At 43.5% G+C, this 20,462-nt stretch overlaps 1 protein-coding gene across 2 annotated transcripts in view; it reads left to right on the top strand.

Moving 5' to 3' along the window:
- The window catches only part of DUS2 (dihydrouridine synthase 2), a 291,549-nt gene that overhangs the window by 113,610 nt on the left and 157,477 nt on the right, over nt 1–20,462 (top strand). For both annotated transcript variants that reach the window (XM_073550793.1, XM_073550792.1), the window contains 2 exons: nt 10,286–10,346; nt 11,453–11,500. In XM_073550793.1, coding sequence (XP_073406894.1) covers nt 10,286–10,346; nt 11,453–11,500 — 109 coding nt within the window. The remainder of the gene's footprint in view (nt 1–10,285; nt 10,347–11,452; nt 11,501–20,462) is intronic.

Below are 20,462 nucleotides of genomic sequence, written 5' to 3'. Positions count from 1 at the left end.
CACATTAAAAGTCCAGATTTCGGCCTTGAGCTCCTACTTTGACTACCCTTTAGCTTCCCATCCTTGGGTGGTAAGATTCATAAAGGCCACGCAGTGTCTTCGCCCCATAATTAGGCAGCTCACCCCGCCATGGGACCTCGGCCTGGTACTCACATCCTTATGTAGGGACCCCTACATCCCTAGTGAAAGGATGACCATTTCAACTCTCACTCGGAAGACGGCCTTGTAGCCATCACCACGGCCAAAAGAATAGGAGAGATCCAGGCCCTGTCCACCAAAGATCCATATCTCCAGATCAGAGAAGATCAGATAATCTTAAGATTAGATCCGGCGTTTATCCCCAAGGTAGCCTCTTACCAGAATATAAATCAGGAGATAGTGTTACCATCCTTCTGCAGCAATCCCCGCAATGGGAAGGAACAGTGTCTCCACTCTCTAGATGTAAGACAGGCAGTTATAACCTATCTAGAGGCCACTAATGACTGGCGTATTGACCCAAACCTGTTCATCCTCTTTGGGGGTAGAAATAAGGGGGAAAAAAGCCTCCAAGGCGTCCATCGCAAGATGGATTACCGCGGTAATTTCGGACGCCTACCAGTCGGAAGGCGCTAGCCCGCCAGATTCCTTAAGGGCCCACTCTACCAGGGCAGTTTTGGCCTCCTGGGCTGAGCGCGCAAGCGCCTCAGTCGAGCAAATCTGTAGAGCAGCAACCTGGGCCAGCCTTAATATATTTTGCAAACACTACAAGCTTGATGTGTTATCAAGCCAACATACTGCATTCGGGAGAAAAGTTCTCCAGGCAGTGATCCCACCCTGAGGAGGTGCTTTGGTACTCTCCATAGTGCTGTCAGGGGGACGTCCTGGAAAATAGGTATTAGACCTACTGGTAATGATGTTTCTCGGAGTCCATCCTGACAGCACGTGTAGTTCCCTCCCTGTTATGTTATGCTATGTCATATGATGTGATATGATGGTATCATTAAAAGAATTATTGCATTATCCACGCTGTGGTACTTGTTAAATCACTGAGGGAAGAGGGGTGGGGCGGGGCCTTTTAACCTCTTGTGTGCTTTCCTGTCCCTGTAAGGAGGAGGAGGATGTGCTCCATGGTGCTGTCAGGATGGACTCCTGGAAACATCATTACCGGTAGGTCTAATACCTATTTTCTCATCCTCCAGTGGTCCAACCACCCCAACTCGACCTCAGAAATCTATGAATGCAAAGGCCCCTGAGCACAATTTTTGAAGGTCCATTAACAAGTTAAAGTCCCCTAAATAGAATGTTGGAGCAGAAGGATATCTGGTCCTGAATATAGCTGCCTCTTTTAAGACTTCCAGATTAGCCAGAGGAGGATTGTAAATGGCTAGGATTACAATGGGTGAAATTGATCTTCGGTGAATATGTTACCTCCTATCTGAGGGATTTATGCACAAGCACTCAAACTCCGTTTGAGTACAATGTGTGGTAGGACTGTAGAGACCTCTGCACCCAGTGCTTCAGCAAGATGCTACTTGTGCTTGGGGTGAGGTGGGTTTCCTGAAGGCACACCACCTGGGGGTTATATATGAAGAAAACACTTGAACACTTTTCCTGGGTGTTGTAAAGCCCCTTACACTTCACAATAAGAAACGTAACAACTATACATCTCGATGCGTCTCCTTTTGAGGGAGGTGTGGATTTCAGGCCAAGGACCCATTCGGCCCATGTACATTGTTAAACTGTTTCACTATAGAAATATAAAATAATTAAAAACCTAATGTATGCAGGGCAATCATCAATACAAGAGACATCAAACAGGTCAGGTTCAATTGGAGCCATAGAAAAAAGTTACTGAACCTAAACTTATGAATTGCAGCCATCAGGTATCAAAGATCCCGTGCTTGTGGCACACATATTAGAAGAGTCCCTACGGTTGCATCAAGGCCATCACCACATGGACTGTATATAATGCCAGAAAGAATTGGGAGTGAAGTCTGTCGTTAGTCTGAGTAAATGGGTTAGGGAGGAATCAAATTAAAGTAATTGCTCAGAATTACTTTAAAAAAAAAAAATCAAGGAAACCCAGAAGATGTAGTTATCTTTGCTGGATTCTACCTCTTCACCTTCCTTCTCTTGGTCAGCCAGTCATCACCTCAGTAGAAGTGGTAAAGAAATGATCCCGGTCTCCGTCAACCACTTGCAACTAAGTCGGTTGTGCTAATTTGGAAATCTGGCAGGCAATGTTTGGTATTAATGAATGTGGCTCTTTACTTCTGTAATTCAGTGGAAAAGTCTGGGAAGATGGAAACGCTGGTCTTGTCAAAACGTAATTTCTCGGTCACTACAATTTAGAAGTCTGGCCAAGAGTGGTCTGAGGGCTGCCTCCGGAGGAGCTGGTTTAGCCAGCACCCTATGAATGCTCATTCCACATCAAAGGCCTAAGAGAATGGTGCATCCGCAAATTATTTCTTGAGCCATTTCTCAACAAATTCTCCCTCTGCTCTTTCAGGAAGTCCGATTAATGTGGAGATTGTTTTCGATGGAGTCGATTCTCCAAGTCATCTGCCTTTTGATGCCAAAGCTCTGACCTCCCAGTGAGGTATCATATGTCATTAGGCATCCCTGCTGTGAGGTCATCTAAAGCCGATTACCAATCCTCCACCTCGGACACCCTCGATCTCAGCTTCTGCATATTGATTGTGTCTGAGTAGGCCCACATCAATTTTGACTTGTTCCAGTTTTAGACGTAATGGTTCATTGGATAGCTGTTTCAGAGTTGGCCCGCCTTTCTCCATCTGTTCCTCTGGGGTGCCTGGTCTTGTTTCCTGGAGTCTGATGACGGTTGCCTGCCCCTTCTCGTGGAGTATGATGGGCAAATTCTTTCAGTTTCTCAGTAGCAGAATTTCTGGCTGGGCTCATAGTGTCAGGGGTGTGCAGCCCACAGAATTTGTTGCGTTTAGCAGAAATTATACATAAAAATCCAGTCCCCAGTAAGATAGGGAATCATGGGAATTTAGGAAGGACAACATAGGGTAGTCGGTGACTGCGTAACTTCACTATTGTGATGGGAATTAGTTTATTAAAAAAATATATAGACAAAAAATGTGAGCTCAAGTTTTACAGTATTGGGTCACAAAGTGAAAGAATAGGTGGTCAGGGTATGGGGGGATGACCAGCAGTATATGCCCACTTCAGTACTGTGTAGTAAATTGTAGTACATTATTTGTTCAGAATCATCATTAGCTAGGTACTAGATCATAGCAGGGTTTAGTCACGTCCCAGGAACATGCTTGCGTTTAAGGCTATATGCGCACATTGAGTATTTGCTTGCAGGAATTTCTGCAAGGTTTCTGCATCTCTTGGCAGCAAAAACGCTATGTCAAAAACTTGCGTTTTTGGACAGCAATGAAGGCTTTTTTGAGCTAAATAAAATATTTAAAAAAAAAAAAAAAAAAGTTTGAAGTAATTTTGTTGGTTCAACACCACCTTTTTCATGCTGATGCAGTAGCATCAGAGTAATGGGAATTGGGGTTGGTGTCAGTAGCTGTCATTGACACCTAGGCTTAGTAAGGAAAAGGTGTCAGCCCGACACCCTCATTACTAAGCCGATCAGTAAACACACTATTTACTGATCGGCTTAGTAATGAGGGTATCAGGCTGACACCTTTTCATTAGTAAGGGTACCTTTACACCTAGCGATGCACCAGCGATCCCGACCGGCGATATGACGTGGTCAGGATCGCTGGTGCATCACTAGGTGGTCGCTAGTGAGCTGCCACTCAGGCAGATCTCACCAGCGACATCGCTGGGGACGGGGATCGCTACTTACCTGTCAGACGCGGCGATCATGCGTCCTCCCGCCCGGCTCCACGCGTCGCTCGTCGTCACAGCAGGAAGCGACCGACAAGGAATGGTCCAGCAGCTTCTCGCGCGATCAGAGATTACCAGCGGGGGAGCCGGTCGGAGGTAAGTATCACATGCAGCGATATCGCTAGCAATATCGCTGCAACGTCACAAAATCGATGACTTTGCAGCGATATTGCTAGCGATATCGCAGTGTGTAACTGGGGCTTTAGCCTATGGCTAGGTGTCAATGACAGCTGCTGACACCAACCCAAATCCCATTTCTCTGATGCCACTGCATCAGCAAGAAAAAGGTGGTGTTGAACCAAAAAATTTACATCAAACTTTTTTTTAAATATTTTTATTTAGCTCAAAAAAGCCTTCATTGCTCTCCAAAAGCGCATGCAAAAATGCACCAAAAACGCGCGCTTTTGCTGCCAAGAGATGCAGACACCTTGCAGAAATTTCTGCAAGCAAATACTCAACGTGCACATGTAGCTTTAAGTACAAGCATCTTCCTGGGACTTGAATTAACCCTGCTATGATCTAGTACCTAGCTAATGATGATTCTGAACAGGTAACATGCTACAATTGACTACACAGTACTGAAGTGGGCATATGGTGCTGGTCATCCCTCCGTACTCTAACCACCTATTTTTTCACTTTGTGACCCAATACTGCAAAACTTGAGCTTACACTTTTTGTCTATATATTTGTTTAATAAACTTTTCACGTCACAAGACTGAAGCTATGTAGTCACAGACTGCCCTATGTCTTGGTAACTTCTGAGTGTGTAGTCCTTTCAGAATTCCTGTGATTCCCTATCACTGAGCTGACGTGAGAGTTCACCTGAGTTCATCAGCTGATCAGCTCCAATGCTCTCACTTACGCACCACAGCAGGAGAACTTTCTCAGGGCAGCTCAGTGATACACTGCGGGAGTGATTACCTCCTGTCAGTGTATCGCCGTCTTTCTTTGAGAGCATTGACTGCTTTCAAAATGATCAGGATCGTCAGAACTGCATATATGTAATTATTTTATTATTTTTATTTATTTATTTTTTTAACTGTGAGCACAGGCATAGGCTGATTAGACTACATCTGCCATCAGCGGCACCTGCTGTCACTGTTATCAGTGACAGCAGACTTAGCCCAATGGGAGCAGTAGTCTCATAAGCCCACGCCTGCTGACCTGCGGTGAGCTTTTTACCATAGGTCACCGCTGCGGGTCACAGTCACAGCGCTCTGACAATCTTGCCGGCAGTAGTGTTACCGTGGGTCACAGTCACAACTGCGGGGTCATGCTGACATCTGACAGCATGACTCAGCAGCGCTCTGACCGTCAGTCTTACTGGCGGTAGCTTTACAACCGATGTTTCCCATGCTGTCACACTGATGACACGGTGGGAAACACCATAGAAAGCCGGTAAAAATGCAAACAAAAACTCAGCAAATCAGCAGCAAGACTGCAAACCTTTTTACACCTGCATTTTTGCTGTGGATTTGACTGACTCAATTGAAGTCAATGGATGAAAACCGCTGCAGAAACATACAAAGAATTGACATGCTACAGAAAAAAATGCACTGCAAATACTCAAAGGAAATGTACTGATCCTGTACACACTTAAGGATTGTCATTGAATTAGCTGGAATAAAGATTCCGTAGCGGTTTGGGCCAATTTTCGAGTGGAAAAAACACAACGAGAATGCATCAAAACGCACTGTATGCACACAGCCTTACAGTGAACTGTGAGTGCAGGATGGTATCAAGGCAACCCAGAAACTGAGGAGAGAGAAGGGGCAGCTGCCCCAGCACACTTTTGTCACTGATTCTCCCTCAGCCAAAGATCCTGTTCACATGTTGGATTTCTGCTGCTTTTTTTATGCAAATGTTCAGCTGTGTTTTACAGTACCAGCAAAAGCTATGAGATTTCAGCAATCTCATGCACTCATTGTTTTTTGTCCTGACTGATTTGGAAAACTGCTGCTTTTTTGCAAACTGTAGCATTTCACATTTTTCAACGTTTTTGCTGCGTTTTTTCACCCATAGAAAGCATGAGTGCAAAAACACAGCGTAAATAAAGCTGGTAAGGTCTTGGTGCAAAATCCTTAAGGAAGTTGCATCATGATTTTTTGGGAGGCACTAAACTTTATCAGCGTACACAAGAGACAGCAAAAACGTAGCAAAACCTGCTTTTTATAACTGGCTTCTTTACTGCCAAAAGAGCAGGCTTTCCTTGCAGAAAAAAACACCGTTTGTGAACATAGTCAAAGAGTTTTCTGCTCTAATCTCCTGGGACCCCAGTGTGAAGGCAAACTTAAGCAGCAAATTACATTATGGGGTTGTGAGTCCTCAGTGTCTTGAGTCGCTGAGTGCTGGTAGGATGAGGCCTTGATGTCATGTGACCCCTCCAAGCAGGTCTTACCAGCCGAGGCTCTCTCAGGAAACCGTGTACAGGGTATGTACCAGTCCATTCACAGTGGGAAGGATCTTTAACGGGATGTAAGGTTATGTCTTGAATTCCAGCAGGAGCTCCTATACATTGCTTCTTTCAACCTTGGCTGCCAGCCCTCGAGAACGATGATTTTTAAATGTTCTGTCATCCAAAGAATGATGGTTCTCCTGTTTTCAGCTGGTGATTTCTAGCCTTTTAAGACAGACCAACTATCAGGAATGAGAATTCGTAGGGACGCTAGGTGCCTGATCATCGTCTTGTCTGAATAGGCTCTTAGTGTCGACTGAAGGCCTGGTGAACACAGGGATCAATCAGCACCCAGTTACCCCACAGGTGGAGAGCAGGTGCCTCCAGCGTAGATTAATTCTTCAGCAGCCCCTCCAGATCAAGGTCACTCATTTATTTTGTCTTCTAGTACCCCTTCCTTAAACCAAAGGGAGAAGTGCTGAGAACGTGACCCTGATGGACGCTGTATTACATTGACCATCCTATCGTCTCCTCTTGGTTTTTCTGCTTGTCTGAGTCAAGTTGATTTTCCAGCTTTTCTCGCGCCCCTCTATCTACACTGTCTAGGTGGCTTTAACTATTTACTTTTGCATGGAGGCTGGGATTATCTTCCTTCTATATCTCTAACAATCCTCCTAACCAGCTCCTGTTGATGTGATGCACCATTCCTAACTAAGCCAGGGGCAGTGTGACCTGTACCTAGGCCTTCTCCCTCTTAGATTCTCAGCACCTGAGTATACTTCTGTCCACATCTGTCAATCACTCTCTACTGGTGGCTCAGTTTCCCCTCATCTTATTGACGGTCCTTGCTTTATCTACACTGGCAAATTGTCACCACAGATGCCTGTCTTCACATGCATCCAAGTCCTACAAGATTGGATGGTCCAAGGTATCTGTCCCCTCAGGATTTCTTGCTTCCAATCGACGTTCTGAAACTCTCTGCCATCTGTACTCTTTAAGGAACTGGACTCAGTTTCCAATGTCACCCAGTCAGACTCGCTTACCTGCATCAATAGGACCTAATTCGGATCACAGAGGCCATGTTGGAATTAGGCAAGATTCTATTCTGAGCGGAGGAATATGTCACAGCCCCAACACATCCACAAAAGTCCTGGTTCCGGGGTTGTATTTTGAAAGATCAGACTTTTATGCACACTACAATACCAAATGTTTTGCTATTTATTTTTTTAACACTTGCGTTTTCTTTTGTCTCCTTAAACATACAATCATCTGATTGCTCTTACTTCCATTCTAGCACTTCTGTCCATACAGTAACTGCTGATGGAGGAGCATGTGACCAGACATGTCCATCAGCCCCCCAAATATAAATCCCCTCACATGTGAAAGCTGCTTTACAAATGGGAGGCTGCTGATGGATTGGTCTGGTCACATGCTTCTCCACCTTCAACCATTGTATGGTCAGAAATTCTAGTCAGTTTGTGAGGAAACCTACACCAACAAGGGAATGTGGCCAATCTCTTTTAAATGGAATTTGTCAGGAGGTTTTTGCTAAGACGTAGAAGTGATCAAAATGCTGAGCTGTGTACAACCCCACTCACACCCCTGATTGGCTGCTTAACATTTACACTATGCATTGTCAGCAAGCTGCCAATCAGTGGTGGGGGCGGGATTACACAGATGAGCTGGACTAGCCTGCACGTGAGACCTAGTCAGGCAGTGAATATCTCCTACTGATAAAACACTGATTGTATTGAAACTACACCACACAGCCTAATAAGTGACACAACCCTGGAATTAGGCTCTCTTGCTCTATATTGTGCTACTCTCATATTAAATTGCAAAAAAGCTGCTGACAGATTCCCTTTTAAATTGTTTGTTCAGTTCAAACAAGTTATCAACTCTTCGTGGTGTAGAATAGGGCGCTTACCATATATTCCCATTCTGAAATGGACAAGCAGGTCAGATGCCTTGCCGAATGATGAGGGTCCATGGAGTCTGACCCCTACTAATCAGTGAACAAGTTTTGAACAAGTTTTTATCTGTTCTTTGGATGGATGACAGCCTGTTTTAACCAGACAGCAGTTAAGTGTCCACTTCCTATAAGCAGCAGCTATAATCTTGTGTCCTTTATGGATAGTATGAGATATGCTTGTTCTTACCTGTAAAGCCTTATTTTCTCCACACTACAGTGCCCTTTTTGTGTAGTCTATACCTCCACTAGAGTACTGTTCAGTGGGAACATTTTTAGAAAACTCCTCTTTCGAACAGATAATATATATATATATATATATATATATATATATATATATATATATATATATATATATATATATATATATATATTATAATAAAAAGAGAGAAGAGCCAGCACTGCCAGTGGTCAGAACGCATAACATGAGGTGCATATGCACATATCTTACTGCATTCAAAATGAGACATTTAGCAAAATATTGATCAATATATTGAGCCACCCCGCCACGCCAAGGCAATCTCATATGGGGGGTCCTATTCTACATTTTTATTTATTCACTGTGCCATTGCGGCCTCCTAAATGTTTTAAAAGCAAGACCATATCAAATGCAATCCATACCTGAAGCATATCTGCATCACTCCCGTGCAGCCAGATGGAGCAGGTGCAGATGAAGGCCAACCAGGTCTGAACACAGACATCTCAGGTCTGACCTCCACACACTGCCTGACCAGCAAACACAGATGAAGGGCAATGCAGGCTCAGACATGGATGCAAAAATAAATAAAGCCTGGGGCAGGGCGGGGCTGCCGTGAGTGTGCACAGCAGCCTAGATCAATCACAATAAACACAGAAAAGATGGCGAACATGACCCAGCGTGCACGGCAACAGTGGTGGTCAGCCACAAAACCAATTTGCAATAAAAAGAGAGAAAAGCCAGCACTGCCAGTGGTCAGAACGCATAACATGAGGTGCATATGCACATATCTTACTGCATTCAAAATGAGACATTTAGCAAAATATTGATCAATATATTGAGCCGCCACGCCAAGGCAATCTCATATGGGGGGTCCTACTCTACATTTTTATTTATTCACTGTGCCATTGCGGCCTCCTAAATGTTTTAAAAGCAAGACCATATCAAATGCAATCCATACCTGAAGCATATCTGCATCACTCCCGTGCAGCCAGATGGAGCAGGTGCAGATGAAGGCCAACCAGGTCTGAACACAGACATCTCAGGTTTGAACCCCACACACTGCCTGACCAGCAGTGCTGGCTCTTCTCTTTTTTTATGGCTGGCTCAGAAGGCACACTACATGCCCTAAAAAATTCCTCTCTGCCAGATCTTTACTTTGTGAACAAATTGTAGTTCTTGCCACATTCTCTCTTGGCTGTGTTCAGCAAAAGACTCTACTGAAGTAGAATCTGTAAAGGTTTGTATTTCTAAATGAAGATAAAAGAAAAATGTTTACCTTGTAGACCCTGTACATTGCGGCATGTAGAATGCTCAAAGGGCATTAAAGGTATTGTTCACTGCTAAAAAAAAAAAAAACCTCTTAAATGTGCCAATGATGCTAAAATAAGGGAAACCTTGCCTAATGTGCCGCTCTTGCTCCTTTGTACTGCTGCTGATCTCCTGGCTGCTTCTGGCAATGATGCCAGGACACCATTGATTGGTAAAGTACTGTACCTCTGTTCCTTCTGAGTCTAAAGGAACAGTATGCTAGCACTTCATTCTCAGATGGAACATGACCGCTGCAGTCATTCAGTGCCAACCGATTGCCTGCAGCGGTCACCTGATATCTCCTGCTGTAAGAGGAAGCCAGGAAAAAAACAGCTGCAGTTTGGAAAGGAATTGAGTCTGATGGGTGGTGAGTAGGTTTTACTTTTAGCACTGCTGTGGGCCCTTTGCTAAAAAAAAGAAAAAAGTGGACAACTGCTTTAACAATGCAAGAGTTGGATATTGAAATATATTGGCATTCGGTAGAACATTGCTATTAGTTGGTCATGATTATTGAAATTACTTCCATTTTCTGTTTTAACATTCTACTGTAATTTTTTATTTGTAGAGAAAATGATGTTGCCGCAATTGATGTTAACATGGGCTGTCCAAAGGAGTATTCCACCAAGGTATTTTCCTTTTTCGTTTTTATTTAATCTTTTTTGGGATTTTTATTTTAAGTTATGTTTTTAACTGCTGCTGACTAGAAAATGACTACTCATTGCTGCCAAGAGGACCGCAGCTTTTTCATTTATGTGTGTGATTGGATGTTTAAAACTGTATTAAGAGCACTAGGAAGTAACCTTACTTATCTGGTGAATGAGATTACTAATTTAACCCCTCTGGAGAGTAAGCTTGCAATGTCGCTGTTGTCTTATGAAGACCACCCCTGCCCATGTGCATCTGGGCATGTGGTCATTAGATCGAAGACCTTCCGTATCCTGGAGATTTGGCTCTTGCTAAAGGCCTGCAGGACCATTGCATTAATAACCATTCGGTTTAGTAATGTACCTATAGTCATGTATTAGTAAGGGTTGCATAGCAAAGAATTGCAAACCGTTTTACCAGGCCTATTACAGATGGTGTACTTGTAGTTGGTGCACACCAGTGATCAGCAACTTGCAAGCATTCTGTAGATAGGTGATAAGTTATAATCTTCAGACATCCCTTTCCCACAAGGAAAAAGATGGTAGCCATGGGATCCTACAGCAGGTCCCATGCCACCATGACCACACATTGGCATGCATTGGCAATCACATAATTTCAATGCCACTGACAGTGATTGACAGCAGCATTTAAATGGTTAAACTGCAGCAATTGGAGCGCTCGCTGATCACTGCCGTTATAGGCAGATGCCAGCTACGTAACACAGCTAGTATCTGTCTGTAATGCTGCAAGCTCAGCTCCTGAGACCGCTGTATACCGGGAATCTGAAATGGGACGTGCTATTGCATTCTGTGTCAGGAAGGGGTTAAAAGCTGTATTTTAGTGCACAGTTAGCCATGAGTAAAGATAACCAGGCTAAACCCATACAGATGGATGAGCTTCAGGAAACACATCCAATGTTGTTCCTACAAATATCCCGTGTCCTCGGTCTGCATTACCCTGTAGATGGCGTTGTCATTGCAGCCTGAACATCCTCTTGTATGGCCTGGGTCTATAGGGGTGTGCTCTATTACTGAAACACAGCACCGCTCACCAAACCTTTTTCTTAATTAAATTGTTTATTCTGCAGGGTGGTATGGGAGCAGCCCTTCTATCAAATCCAGAAAAAATTGAGAAGGTAAGTGATGTTTCCGGTAATTTCGGTCACTTTTGTAATGAAGATGTTAAGAGCCCCTATGCCGTATGTTCCTCTTTGAAACAAACCGATTGGATTTCCACAAAACCAGGGGAAGAGTCTTGAGGAGATCATTTGCATATTCCCAGTGCCTTCTGGGATAAGTGAAGAGTCTCCGCGAGCTCAACGATCACTGGGTTTTGGCCGTTGCAGCTGAAAAGAGGAAATCGGAAAACCAGGGGAAGAGTCTTGAGGAGATCATTTGCATATTCCCAGTGCCTTCTGGGATAAGTGAAGAGTCTCTGCGAGCTCAACGATCACTGGGTTTTGGCCGTTGCAGCTGAAAAGAGGAAATCGGAAAACCAGGGGAAGAGTCTTGAGGAGATCATTTGCATATTCCCAGTGCCTTCTGGGATAAGTGAAGAGTCTCTGCGAGCTCAACGATCACTGGGTTTTGGCCGTTGCAGCTGAAAAGAGGAAATCGGAAAACCAGGGGAAGAGTCTTGAGGAGATCATTTGCATATTCCCAGTGCCTTCTGGGATAAGTGAAGAGTCTCTGCGAGCTCAACGATCACTGGGTTTTGGCCGTTGCAGCTGAAAAGAGGAAATTGGAAAACCAGGGGAAGAGTCTTGAGGAGATCATTTGCATATTCCCAGTGCCTTCTGGGATAAGTGAAGAGTCTCTGCGAGCTCAACGATCACTGGGTTTTGGCCGTTGCAGCTGAAAAGAGGAAATCGGAAAAACCGCGCGCCTATCTGCGCGCGAAATTTGGCTCATCTTTCATCGTTTTTAAGAAATCTCGAGATGGAAGAGGCCAGGAGCCATTTGGTGAGCTGCATTTCTTGCTACATGTTCACAGATTTACCAGTGGAAAAGCCAAACTTCACATGCCACAAATGCAAGCTTGTGTCCCTGTTGGAGGAAAAGTTGCAAAATCTCGAAGAGAGGTTAGCTACGTTGAAGATCATTAAGGAAGGTGAAGAGTTCTTGGACAGAGCACAATTATCTCTTCATGTTACAGAAAGAGAAGAAATTCGAAGTGCACCTGAAGAAACAGAGGAATGGAGACATGTGACCCAGAGAAGCAGGAGGATCAGGAGGCAGTCAGCACCCATACTGCTCAGGAACCAGTACCAGGCTCTCAAGCAGGAAAACGATGAAGAAATACATCAGGATAAGACTTTGCCAACAAACAGCAACCTTGTACGCCCTCAGAGTCCTCCTGGATGGAGAAAGAAAAATGTTGTGAAGAAGAAACGGAGAGTGGTGGTCATGGGGGATTCCCTGCTGAGAGGAACAGAGGCCGCTATCTGCAGACCGGATATAACTTCAAGAGAAATGTGCTGTCTTCCAGGTGCAAAAATTAAAGATGTGTCTGACAGGATATCAGGACTCTTCAGACCTACAGATGACTACCCATTCCTGCTACTACATGTGGGGACAAATGACACCGCAAGAAACGACCTGGAAATCATCTGCAGAGACTTTGAAGACTTAGGCAAGAAAGTGAAAGAACTGGGAGCGCAGGTGGTCTTCTCTTCCATCCTCCCAGTGGATGGCCATGGAACAAGGAGGTGGAATAAGATTCTGCAGGTGAACAACTGGCTACGTCGATGGTGCCGTCAGCAACGATTTGGATTTCTGGATCACGGAGTGAACTACTTATACGATGGACTACTTGCTAGAGATGGGGTGCACCTTACGAAGACTGGAAAGCATGTATTTGGAAGTCGCCTTGCTACACTTGTAAGGAGAGCTTTAAACTAGAACAACATGGGAAGGGAAGCAAAAGACCAGAAAAAGCCATACACCTGACAAATGCTATTGAGAACTCTGCTATTAGAAGTGGAAAGGAAGAACAAAGACGAAAGAATCTAATTAATAAAAATATTGGAGAAAGAGAAACCAATCACAAACTAAAATGTTTCTATACTAATGCACAAAGCATGGGCAACAAACAAGGAGAATTGGAACTACTAACACAGGAACAGAAATATGATGTAATTGGAATCACTGAAACTTGGTGGGACAATACACATGATTGGAATACAAGACTAGAAGGATACGACTTATTTGCAAGAAACAGACTTGATAAACGAGGAGGGGGTGTCGCATTGTATGTTCGAAACGCGTATATCTGCACAGAGATTGAAGCTTCAGAGACTGGGAGTTCTGTGGAAACTGTTTGGGTAAGAATACAAGGACAGAACAATGGAAAGGACACCATTGTAGGCATTTACTACAGGCCGCCTGTGCAAGCCGAAGATATAGATGAACTCTTTATGCATCAGATGGCCAAGTTCTCCAAAAAATATGACATAGTTGTCATGGGAGATTTCAACTATCCAGACATTTGTTGGGAATCTCTCTCAGGCAAAACTAACAGGTCAAGGAAATTCTTATCCTCTCTTGCTGACAACTTTATCTTCCAAAAGGTAAGGGAGAAAACAAGGGGAACTGCTACCTTGGATCTAATCCTTATAAACAGGGAGGAAATGGTTGAGGAGGTAAAAGTGGCTGGGACCCTAGGAGGTAGCGACCATGCTATTTTAGAATTTTGGATTACTAGAGGTGGAAGACCTGTGAAGACTCAGACGTCAAGGTTAGATTTCAGAAAGGCAGATTTTAAGGGATTCAGAAAGAGAATTGGAGGGATCCAATGGCTGGATATCCTTAAAGACAAAAATGTCCAGGAAGGATGGGAAATCTTGAAAAATGAAATTCTCAAAGCACAGTTGTTAACAATTCCGAAAAGAGGGAAGAATAGGAAGCATTTAAGGAAACCAGGATGGATGAACACAGAACTTAAGCACATGCTAAAAAGGAAGAAAAAAATGTTTATAAAATGGAAAGAGGGAGGCATATCTAAAGAAGAATATAATGCTGTCTGCAGAACCTGCAGGGCACAAATCAGATTATCTAAAGCTGAAAATGAACTGAGGCTTGCAAGAGATGTCAAAAGCAATAATAAAGGATTTTGGGGATATGTCAAAAGTAAAAGAAAAGTCAAAGATGCTATAGGATTTTTACAGGATGAAAATGATGAAATGGTAAGACAGGATGTTGAGAAGGCTGAACTTTTAAATTCCTATTTTGCATCTGTTTTCTCTCAGAAAGGAAATGCAACATCAACTGTTATTCACTGTCCTATTAAGGGAATAGAAGAATCCAGGATATCTATAAACAGAAAGATAGTGAGGAAACACTTAGCTAACCTAAATGAATTCAAGTCTCCAGGTCCAGATGAATTACACCCCAGAGTACTGAAGGAGATAGCAGAAGAAATTTTTGAACCCCTCTCCATAATCTTTGAAAATTCTTGGAGAACAGGAGAAGTGCCAGAAGACTGGAGAAGAGCAAATGTTGTTCCTATCTTCAAAAAGGGGAAGAAGGTGGACCCAGGCAACTATAGGCCGGTGAGTCTGACTTCTATACCAGGAAAGATCTTTGAACAAATTATTAAACAACATGTATGTCAATACCTGGATAAGAATGAAGTGATTAAACAGAGTCAGCATGGGTTTCTAACTAATAAGTCATGTCAGACTAACTTAATTTCCTTCTATGACGGTATCACTGATTGGGTGGATCAAGGAAATGCTGTAGATATAGTATATCTTGACTTCAGCAAAGCATTTGACAAAGTCTCTCATACAATCCTTATTGAAAAAATGACTAAGTATGGAATGGACAAGGCAACTGTTAGGTGGATTCATAACTGGCTTAGTGATCGGACCCAAAGAGTGGTCGTAAATGGCTGCACATCCAGTTGGAAGAATGTCTCAAGTGGGGTACCACAGGGCTCTGTCCTGGGCCCTGTATTGTTCAACATCTTTATCAACGATTTAGATGAAGGAATTGAGGGTAAACTGATTAAATTTGCTGATGACACAAAGCTAGGAGGGATAGCTAATACTAGAGAAGAGAGAGAGAGGATTCAAAAAGATTTAAATAAACTGGAGAAGTGGGCAGCAACTAACAGAATGGTTTTTAACAGGGAGAAATGCAAAGTACTACATCTGGGCAATAAAAATGAAAAAAGCATATATAGAATGGGAGGAATAGGGCTAAGTGACAGCACATGTGAAAAAGACTTGGGTATACTAATAGATCACAGACTGAATATGAGTCAACAGTGTGATGCAGCAGCAAAAAAGGCAAATGCAATTCTAGGATGTATTAACAGAAGCATACAGTCTAGATCACGTGAAGTCATTATTTCCCTCTACTCCTCTTTGGTCAGACCTCATCTGGAATATTGTGTCCAGTTTTGGGCACCACATTTTAAAAAAGACATCAACAAACTGGAGCAAGTTCAGAAAAGAGCGACCAGAATGGTGACCGGTCTGCAAACCCTGTCTTATGAGGAAAGGTTGCAGGATTTGGGAATGTTTAGTTTGCAAAAGAGAAGACTGAGAGGAGACTTAATAGCTCTCTACAAATATCTAAAGGGCTGTCACATTGTAGAAGGATCAACTTTATTCTCATTTGCACAAGGAAAGACTAGAAGCAATGGGATGAAACTGAATGGGAAGAGACACAGATTAGATATTAGAAAAAACTTTTTGACAGTTAGAGTGATCAATGAGTGGAACAGGCTGCCACGAGAAGTGGTGAGTTCTCCTTCAATGGAAGTCTTCAAACAGAGGCTGGACAGACATCTGACTGGGATGATTTAGCGAATCCTGCTTTGAGCAGGGGGTTGGACCAGATGGCCCAGGAGGTCCCTTCCAACTCTACGATTCTATGATTCTATGATTCATTCCATATACACTAAGGGTGTAGCAAGTTTTACATTGCTGTTTTTAATGGCTCTGAGCACTAAGATCTTAACTACATCATGAAAAGAAGTTCTTGGGCCACACATCCAAATAGTATACATTAATCTACTACAGGTTCTTAAAATCCTGATCAAAGCATATAAGCACACGGCCATGACGTGATGACCTCTTTAGTGGGTCACTGCTCTATTGGGTGTAGCACTGCATGACTGCCACCAATGCCACATCCGTGTACCTGATGAGCGAGCGACCCATGGGTTGTCAACAGCAGGTCCATAGGAGATCGTGATTTTCTCTATACGTAGAAGTGCTGATACATTGCTATGGATACTGTAGCACAGAAAACTAAAATACAGCATTCTCTAATTTGTTTGCTACTGTGACAAATGTTATTAGATCCAAAAATGTGATGTGAATTACTGTGACTTCTCAATTACATTTACTCTGACTTTTGTCCCATCCCTAGCCTTGTTTACATGTAGTCATTGGAAAATAGAATTACCGTATGTTAACATGTAACATACGATTTTAAAGGGGAATGAAATCCGAATGGAAACAATGAAAACGCATGTAACAAATTATTTGTAAAAAGTCTACAAATATAACGTTCAAATCAAATTTTGACCTTCATGAAAAACAAGACGCGCATCGCATAGAACGTCTAAAGTATAAGAAGAAAACAGTGCAAATTAGAAAAAGAAAGGTTAAAATAAACAAAAATATAAAAATAAAGGTTTTGGAAAAGAATGGTGGGGACATGAAGGTAAGCACAAACCACATTATGTTTACAACCTCTTTGCAATTGTAACCCTTTATCATGATGAGAACAAATCCTTTATCAAACTGAAATACACAGAGGGCCAAAGTAAAAGGCTTGCAGAAAGTTGCAGGCAATCTTGATATTTGGTTAAAAAAAAAGTCTACAATTGAGACGTTTTTCCTTATCAAATACAACTATTAACTTTTGGAATTATAGTGGAATAATATAATATGTTATGTAACAGCAGTAAAAAGTATATGGCCTAACTTAAATACGTAATAACAAAGGATAAAAGTACCGAACCTTGAATTTAACAGATAATAAAGTATGATGCAAGCAAAAGTGCTCCCAAACACAGTATGATACCCCCACAGTGAACTCCACACAGACTGTATGATGACCCTACTGTACCCCCTCCTTCAGTTCCCCCCCAACACAGAATGGTGACCCCATTACAGTATGATTATCCAACTGTAATCACCACACAGCCGTCCATACAGTATAACGGGCACATAAAGTCCTCCATACAGTACAATGGTTCACACAGATCTCCATAAAGGATAATGGGTCCACATGCTCCTCCATACAGTATAATGGCCCCCACATAGACCTGCATAAAGTATAATGGGTCCCACATAGTGCTCCATGCATTATAACGGCACCACACGATTCTCCATACTATAAAATTGCCTCAAATAGTGCTCAATACTGTAGAATGGCCCCACACGATGCTCCATACTGTATAATGGCCCCACACGATGCTATATACTGTATAATGGTCCTACATGATGCGCCACACTATATAATGGCTCCACACTATCCTCCATGCTGTATAATAGCCCCACGTGATGCTCCATACTGTATAATGGCCCCACATAGTGTTTTATACTGTATAATATGCTCACATAGTGCTCCATCCAGTATAATGGCCTCCCATTAAAAAAAGCAAAAAACATATAGACTGCTCAAAAAAATAAAGGGAACACTTAACAGAATATAACTCCAAGTAAATCAAACTTCTGTGAAATCAAACTGTTCACTTAGGAAGCAACACTGACAATCAATTTCACATGCTATTGTGCAAATGGAATAGACAACAGATGGAAATTATTGGCAATTATCAAGACACTCTCAAAGGAATGGTTCTGCAGGTGGGAACCACAGACCACATCTCCGTACCAATGCTTTCTGACTGATGTTTTGGTCACTTTTGAATGTTGGTTGTGCTTTCACACTCGTGGTAGCATGAGATGGACTCTACAACCAACACAAGTGGCTCAGGTAGTGCAGCTTATCCAGGATGGCACATTAATGCGAGCTGTGGCAAGAAGGTTTGCTGTGTCTGTCAGCGTAGTGTCCACAGGCTGGAGGTGCTACCAAAAGACAGGCCAGGAGATGTGGAGGGGGCCATTTGAGGGCAACAACCCAGCAGCAAGACCGCTACCTCGGCCTTTGTGCAAGGAGGAACAGGAGGAGCACTGCCAGAGCCCTGCAAAATGACCTCCAGCAGGCCACAAATGTGCATGTGTCTGCACAAACAGTTAGAAACAGACTCCATGAGGATGGTCTGAGGGCCTGACGTCCACAGATGGGGGTTGTGCTCACAGCCCAACACCGTGTGGCCCTCCAAAGACATGCCACCCCACACCATTACAGACCCACTGCCAAACCGGTCATGCTGAAGGATGTTGCAGGCAGCAGATCGCTCTCCACGGCGTCTCCAGGCTGTCACATCTGTCACATGTGCTCTGTGTGAACCTGCTTTCATCTGTGAAGAGCACAGGGCGCCAGTGGCGAATTTGCCAATCCTGGTGTTCTGTGGCAAATGCCAAGCGTCCTGAACTGTGTTGGGCTGTGAGCACAACCCCCATCTGTGGATGTCGGGCCCTCAGACCATTCTCGTGGATTTGGTTTCTAACTGTTTGTGCAGACACATGCACATTTGTGGTCTGCTGGAGGTCATTTTGCAGGGCTCTGGCAGTGCTCCTCCTGTTCCTCCTTGCACAAAGGCCGAGGTAGCGGTCCTGCTGCTGGGTTGTTGCCCTCCTACAGCCCCCTCCACGTCTCCTGGTGTTACTGGCCTGTCTCCTGGTAGCGCCTCCAGTCTCTGGACACTACGGTGACAGACACCGCAAACCTTGCCACAGCTCGCATTGATGTGCCATCCTGGTTGAGCTTCACTACCTGAGCCACTTGTGTGGGTTGTAGAGTCCGTCTCATGCTACAACGAGTGTGAAAGCTCAATCAACATTCAAAAGAGACCAAAACATCAGCCAGAAAGCATTGGTACTGAGATGTGGTCAGTGGTTCCCACCTGCAGAACCACACCTTTATTGAGGGTATCTTGATAATTGCCAATAATTTCCATCTGTTTATTCCATTTGCACAACAGCATGTGAAATTGATCGTCAATCAGTGTTGCTTCCTAATTGGACAGTTTGATTTCACAGAAGTTTGATTTACTTGGAGTTATATACTGTTAAGTGTTCCTTTTATTTTTTTGGGCAGTGTATGTTCGTGTATAAGCCGTCCCGAGTATAAGCCTAGGCACCTAATTTTGACACGAAAAACTGAAAACTTATTGACGAGAGTATAAGCCGGTTATGCGTTGTCCCCTCATCCCTATCTTGCTATGCATGGTTCCTCAACCCCATCCTTGTCTGCATGGTTCCTTATTCCCATCCTTGTCTGCATGGCTCCTTATCCCTGTACTGGTATGCATAGTTCCTCATCCACCTCCTTGCATGCACGGGTCCTCATCGTTGCATGCATGGTTCCTCATCCTTGTCTGCATGGCTCCTCATCCCTATTATTGTTTGTATGGCCCCCATGAGAAAAGCATAAAAAAAAATCTTACCTTCCCTGCGCGCCCTCGCAGCATCTTGTTCCGGTGCCAGTAGCTCCTGCGGCCGGCCGATAACATGTCCCCACTCATTAAGGGAATGAATATTCACTCCACGCCTATGGGAGTAGAGAGAGGTGAAAATTCATACCCTTAATTATTGGGGATAAGTGATCAGCCAGCTGCTGGAAGCTGGCGGCTGCAGCTTTAACTGTGCGCGGTGTAAGAGAAATGAATATTCATTGCCAGTGCAGTGAATACCATATTTTTGTGGTATTTCCTGATGGAGTCTGTTGTACTCTAAAACACGATGAATAAAAACCACAATTATTAGTGCGACTGGACTTGCAGTGATTCAGTAGCGCAGAACAATAACCACGTTTTCTCCCATTTCTGATATCTAAATTTTGAGGAGAAAAATAGGAAAAAAAAATTTTTTTTTTTAATAAAATGGTGGTGCTTCTTTAAATCCATGCGTCTTATTGCTTACCGGGGGTGGTGGCTGTGGTGAAGCGGGGTCCCAGGGTTGCTGCTGGAGGAGGCAAGAGTGGAGCGTTGCTGCAGGCCGCATGTTGGGATGA

The sequence above is a fragment of the Dendrobates tinctorius genome, unplaced genomic scaffold (genome assembly GCF_039654945.1).
Source record: "Dendrobates tinctorius isolate UK_male_01 unplaced genomic scaffold, ASM3965494v1 ptg000170l, whole genome shotgun sequence".
NCBI lineage: Eukaryota > Metazoa > Chordata > Amphibia > Anura > Dendrobatidae > Dendrobates > Dendrobates tinctorius.
This window is presented reverse-complemented; position numbering and strand designations above follow the sequence as displayed.